The following is a 6,747-nucleotide window of genomic DNA, read 5'->3' on the forward strand; positions in this document are numbered from 1 at the left end:
GTGGAGGGGATTATAATCAATGTAATGAAACAAGGTACACGATTTGTTGAATGTAAAACTGATGATATGCCCTGTAAACTTTCACTCAATCCACAATAAAAACCTTAAAAAAAAATAAAAGGCTGTACAAGTGAGCCACTCCTCCATGCTGGTTTGTATCAACCCCACTACCTCCCATAGCAGCCCTGGTATGAACCGTCCTTGGACCCCCCTGTGGACCACAGAAAATTATTATTGTGTTTTAATAAGTTTGGTGAAATGTAACATTTTGTTACTGTTAATACTCATGCCATTGTTCCCAGCCCCATTTCAATATGCTGATCCAAGGAAGGGAGACACCCGAGGTCCCAGGCAGGCACTGGTCTATAAAAAAAAGTCTAGCACACCAGCCGTACAAAAACAGCAGTACAAAAAATAAGGTTATCCTAATTCTTCCAAATTACAAAATTCAATAACGGAAAAGTGATTTAAAGTGACTAACCACAACCACTATTGGTCAAGAATATAAACAGGTAGATACTTCTATATAAGAATGTTGGAAGGTAAAGGATAATGAAGGGCAACTCTTTGTTTCTTCTCTCCTTCCATATTCTCAAGTGCCTTTAATGAGAACATAGTATTTCTATGACCAAAACCCTCAAACCTTTTACTTTATTTTTAAGCACACCAAAAAGCTGTATTTCTGAAATGACCTCGATGGCTTTTAAAGCCTCTTCTCTCAAGGAAGATCTCTTTCCTCTATTTATCACTGTGAGAAGCAGGCTGGATGGGTGTGCACTTCATCCACACAGCAAGTCTTCCTGCTAGGAGAGCTGCAAACCTGAACACCACAAAGCGGTGAAAGAAGTAACAGTACTGTTTAGCAATAGGAAAATGACAATTTCGCCCCCTAGTGACCAGGGATATTAAAAAAAAAAAAAAAAAAGCTAGTGTTCTTTAAAGGCACAACCGACGGGGACTCTGGTGAGAACACTAATTAAGAACACAAACTACTAATAAATCAAAATAATTTATTCAGGGGACAAAATGTGTCATAAGGTCATTCATTGCTTACAAATTTCCAGCAGAAGTTGCATTGAGAATAACCTGCCCACTCAGCATGATGAACAGTGCCAGGTAAGTAGACTGGGGCTGCTGATTTCTAACTAGGAAAGTCTCCTCTAGAAGGCAGGCTTATATTTCATCCATTTTAGCAATCCTGAAGCTTAACAACCTTTAACCTTTATGTTGCATTTACCTCCTGACCTCTTATGAATTTATTCAAAGCTCTTATTCTAAAGGCAAAAGAAAGCCCACACCAATAATGAGGCAAGTCAGAGGGTGGCAGTCGTGACTGTTTAACTGCTCTTGGCTCCTTAAGCTCTCTATTATATAAATCAAGACACTTTCTGATTTTCAAGCCCTCCCCATTGTAGTAGTCATAATAACAATAGTAACGTCTATTCCTTCAGGTCCCATGGCTTTTAATTTCTCCAACTTCTTATATGACTGGTTTTTTTCCTCCACAAAGTAGCTATGGGTCTCCAATTTGTTTCTATTGTTTTAAAGACCACCAAGAGTTTTGAGAGCTCAGATGCCCTAAATGTAGATGTCTTCACAGAACACACCCAGATAGAGGAATATTGACTGAAATGAACTTGCAGGCTACATTCCAGTAGGTGACACTCCATGGAAATGGGTCTAGTAAGCAGAGCTACTAGAATCAAGTTCCAAGTCTTCCTGCACCAGAAGGTTGATTGTGAAGGGCTGCAACAATTCTTGAAACGGAAAGTGACTCAGGTTATTAGCTGCTTTGGAGGGTAGGCCATACTACCCAAATGTTAAGGGATGGACGCTTTTCTGCTGTTCTTTATGCAACTGCTGGGCCCGATTTTTTAGCGCCTCAGCCTTGGCTTCATCCTTATCAACACCATCCCCCAATTTGAACATGCGGCTAGCATTGGCGCAAGCCCAGACATGGCCCAGGTCACAGGCTCTCATCGAGTACTTGCATGCCAGGTTCATGTCCTTGGGGAAGCCAGGGGCACCCTGGAGGAACATGGCACTGAGGTTGAAGCAGCTGGCAGCAAAACTGCCATCACAGGCCCTTGTGTAGTAGTCCCTGGCTTTCCCCAGGTCAGGCTGCCCATCCTCATTGACCTGCCCATCATGGGCCAGGAGACCGACATTGTGGCATGCCTCCACGGTCTTCTTTCCTGGCTTCTCACATGCCATCAAAAAGCAGTTAGAGGCAGCTTTCAGGTCCTGAGTCAGTCCCCCTGGGAGAAAGGGAAAGAAAGAAGAGGGTAAACTCAAGTCAGGGCAGAATCTGAATGTCTCAGGACAAAATTAAGGAAGATTTCCTTAGTAAAATTTATACTATGAGATAAAGAAGGAAGACAGAAAAATGATTTGGTATATAACGAATAGACTTTCCACCTCTTTTGGCCATGCAATCTTTTGTTCAAATGATATTTTATGTGGACGTCTAAACAGGTAAGAGTCCTGGTGTGTTGCTGTAGGATAAGCACTGAACCACAAAGTTGGTTTGAACTATAAAGCTGGAGGTTCATGCTCACCAGCCACTCCTCGGAAACCCTATACAGTGTCACTACGGGTCGAAATCTGCTCAATGGCACTTACCAACAACAACAATCATAAATCTTAATTTTCCTTTAGAAGTCCTCTTGTTGTTAAGTGCCGTCAAGTTAGTTCCGACGCATAGCAACCCTGTATAGGGTTTCTGAGGAGAGGCTGGTGAGTTTGAACCACCAACCTTGAGGTTCAAACCAACCTAACAGCGAGTGTTTATCCTACAGGCCATACCAGGACTCCGAAGTCTTCTTACCATCTGTTTTATTGGCAGTATAACATTCACCAAAGACATACATCAGGTATTTTGTATTTTCTTTCATTAGACATTTAGGTTGTTCAACAAAAATAGTTCAAAGCTGATTTCAAAGACTGGCACATCTGACCAAAATCCCTGGGTCACTCCAATTGTATAATCCAAAGTTATTTCTGCATTACCCAATATAAAATGCACTTTTTCACATTCATGGAATGTTTTACAGTTTAACAAAGCAGTCACATCCATGATCTCATTTGATGTTTAGAAAAATCCTATGAAGAAGGTATAGACATGGTCTGGGGCAAGATGGCAGAGTTAAGCAGACACACTGCACCCACCCTCTGCAACAAAGACATGAGAGAAGGAGTGAAACAGATACAGGTAGTGATCCTGGAGCCCCGAGCATCAAAGGGTAAGACAGAGGTGGACTGAGTGCCGAACGGAAGGCTAAGGTAAACAGGAGCAGTAAGAGAGAAGAAAAACAGGTGGACAGTGGGCTGGCATGGAGCAAAACAGTCAATGGAGCTTCCATGTTTGGTAGGGTGGAGGTTCAGAGAAAAAGAGGAAGACCCCCAGCAAGATGGATTGACAAAGTGGCAGTATCAATGGGCTCAAGCATGGCAACAACAGTGAGGCTGGCCTAGGATTGGGCAGTGTTTCGTTCTGCTGTGCATAAGGTTGCTGTGAGTTGTTACCGACTTGATGGCACCTAACAACAACATGCTACCAGGAGTCCTGGAGTAGCATGGAAAGATAAGCACTGGACTACTACCATCGAGGTCGGCAGTTCAAACCTACCAGATGCTCTTCAGAAACCCTACACAGGATTTCTGTGAGTCAGAACTAACTCAATGGCACTTTACAACATTGATATAGCAGCCTGTGGGCACAGAACGCGGCTAGTGGTTGGCAATAAGGTAACAAGGGGATACGGTTCCTGTACCCTCCTGTACCCTTACCAACCCAGCAGCCAGTGAAAGTCCTCCTGCACAACCTTGGCTGTGCCTGGGGTCAGGCACCTAGCACAGTGCCCTGCTTCTGGAGGCACAAGAACCCACCCTAAACTACACTACACAGTGACCAAAGGACTATGTTCACATTTCCAATCTCTACCACATGCACCAAGAGATAGGTGCTGAAAGCCTGAGAATATACCAATAGATGATCATTACCTAAATATACATAGGACACCAAAGTATCTCAGAGAAAACACACAACTTCAGGTTACACAGAGAAACAACACAGAACATCTCAAACAAGTCACTCAAATACAGTCAGACAATACACCACCCAAAATGGGGACTTTAAAAACAATGCTCATTAGGGAACTTCAAAACTGTGAGAAAGATCAAGTACAGATAAAATCAAGAAAAACAGACAAAACTATGAAAAAATTCAAGAAAGAAACTGACAAAATAATTGAACTATACAAAAACAGCAATTTTAAAGCTGGAAGATTAACACTAAGATGTCAGAAATAGATAATACACTGAAAGGGCTAAGAAACAGAATGGTAGTCCAGACCAACAGAGGAAGCAGCCAGAGCAGCCGCTGCCTGCATCCTTTCCAGCCCACTGGTCCCTGGGGCCTCTTTCCCCTTTCCTTCTCCACACCCCCGTAGTCTTCCCGCCACCCCTATTTTTCTTCCCTCAGCCTCCTGCCCTTCCCCTTCCCGCCCACTCCTCCTTTCCCCCTCAGTTGCTTCCTTCCTGCAGTTTTTGACTTTCACCCTCACCAGCGACCAAAGACTTGACCACTCAAAGTCCAGCTCCCCAGAACACTGCTCAACATGGACACTGGTGTGACTGAAGGTGGATTAAATGTCACTCTCACTATCTAGCTACTTATGCAAGGAAATGAAATTGGCAGTATCACTGGAAAAAAAGGAAAATCAGTAAAGAAGATGTACGAAGAAAGTGGTGTAGTTATCAACATCTCAGAAGGAAATTGTCCCTGAGAGAATTATCACTTTGGTTGGAGCAACAATGCCATCTTTAAAGCCTTTGTTATGATCATTGACAAATTGAAAGAGGATATCAGCAGCTCTATAAGCAATAGCACTGCTGCCAATAGACCTCCAGTTACCCTGAGGCTGGTTGTCCCTGCTAGTCAGTTTGGCTCTCTCACTGGGAAAGGTGGTTGCAAGATCAAGGAAATACAGAGAGTACAGGGGCTCAGATCCAGGTGGTAGAGGATATGTTTCCTAACTCAACTGAACGGGCCATCACAATTGCTGGCATTCTGCAATCTATCACTGAGTGTGTCAAACAAATCTGTGCGGTCACGTTGGAGACTCTCTGTGACCATCCTGTACCAGCCCAAGCCGTCCAGTTCTCCAGTCATCTTTGCAGGTGATCAGACCTATAACATTCAAGACAATATGCCATTCCACATTCAGATCTGACCAACCTGCATCAGTTGGCAATGCAACAGTCTCATTTTCCTATGACACATGGCAACACCAGATTCAGTGGCATTGAATCCAGCTCTTCAGAGATGAAAGGTTATTGTGCAGGTCTGGATGCATCTGCTCAGAGTACTGCTTATGAACTAACCATTACAAATGAGTCGACTGGCTGTATAATCAGGCATCAAGGCGCCAAAATCAATGAGATCTGTCAGATATGTGGGGTGCAGATCAAAACTGCAAACCCAGTGGAAGGATCTACTGATCGGCAGGTTGCCATCACTGGATCTATTGCCAGCGTTAGTCTGGCTCAGTATCTAATCAATGTCACACTTTCCTTGTAGATGGGTGGTATACCGAGCAGCTAGAACAATTTAGATTCACCCATAAACCCTTTCTGCTGCTTACCACCACCCATGATCCATCTGTGTAGTTTCTGAACAATCAGTGATTCCAGGTTTTAAATAGTTTGTAAATTTTCAATTTTTACACTTTATCATCCACTTGTGATTTTTTAATTAAAGTGTTTTAATTCCTTTCTCTGTTCAGCTGTTAATGCTATGAAACATATTTAGTTTTATAAGCTTTTCCCTGTTTTGTTTTTTGGGCTCATGAATTTTTCTTTTTTTTTTTCTGTTTGTCATGGATACGTAAGAGTAGAATACTAATACATTTCAGTTTAGTTCCATAATGTCAGTAATTTTTCAAAAAAATTAAAAGATGGACTGCAGCTTTTCCTTTGTGAATAGAAACTGGGTGCCACTGATTCATGTGGGTTTTTTAAAAAGAAGAAAAAGAAATAGAATTATATCAATGGAAGGCTAAATGATTGAGCTTATATTAAGAAAACTCAATATTTATCTGGTAGAAGAACAATCAGAAAAAAGAACCAAAAAAAGTCCAAAAAAGCTTAAGATTTATGTGGGACATTTGTCAAAAGGAGTAACTTATATGTGATAGGATTTCTGGAACAGGAAGAGGGAGAAAAAAAAAGCCCTAACCCATACAGAATAATCTCTAAGAGTTGTTAGAAGAAAATTTCCCTAACATGATGAAAGATGAGAAGAAAGCCATTCAAGAAGTTGAATGAACTGAAAACAGGATAAACTCCAAAACAAAAACACCAAGACATAATATAATCAAACTTTTCAAAACCAAAGACAAGGAAAGAATCCTAAGAGCAGCTCAGGAAAAATGAAAAGTTACCTCTAATTAGATTAACCTCTGATTTTTTCAGCAGAAACCATTCAGGCAAGAAGGCAATGGAATGACATATAAACTCTGAAAGAAACGAATTGCCAACCGACAATCATATATCCAGCAAAACTATCCAGCAAATATGATGGCAAAATTGGGTCATTTTCAGAAAAACAAAAATTCAAAGAATTTGTAATAACCAGACCAACTTTACCAAAAAATACTACAGATAGCAGCCTGAGACTAACATACATGAAAATATTACCTAGCCGCAACCCAGATATAGACGTATGCAAAGTAGAACAGACTGATA

The 6,747-nt window shown here is 41.6% G+C and overlaps 1 protein-coding gene and 1 pseudogene across 1 annotated transcript in view; one reads left to right on the forward strand and one right to left on the reverse strand.

Annotated features, from left to right (window-relative positions):
- Positions 1 to 1,809: 1,809 nt before the first annotated feature.
- The window catches only part of LOC102814921 (sel1 repeat-containing protein 1-like), a 16,973-nt gene continuing 12,035 nt past the window's right edge, over positions 1,810 to 6,747 (reverse strand). Inside the window, exon 3 of the mRNA XM_006839777.1 lies at positions 1,810 to 2,258. Coding sequence (XP_006839840.1) covers positions 1,810 to 2,258 — 449 coding nt within the window. The remainder of the gene's footprint in view (positions 2,259 to 6,747) is intronic.
- LOC102814538 lies at positions 4,620 to 5,605 on the forward strand (annotated as a pseudogene).

Source organism: Chrysochloris asiatica, unplaced genomic scaffold (genome assembly GCF_000296735.1).
Source record: "Chrysochloris asiatica unplaced genomic scaffold, ChrAsi1.0 scaffold00026, whole genome shotgun sequence".
Classification (NCBI taxonomy): domain Eukaryota; kingdom Metazoa; phylum Chordata; class Mammalia; order Afrosoricida; family Chrysochloridae; genus Chrysochloris; species Chrysochloris asiatica.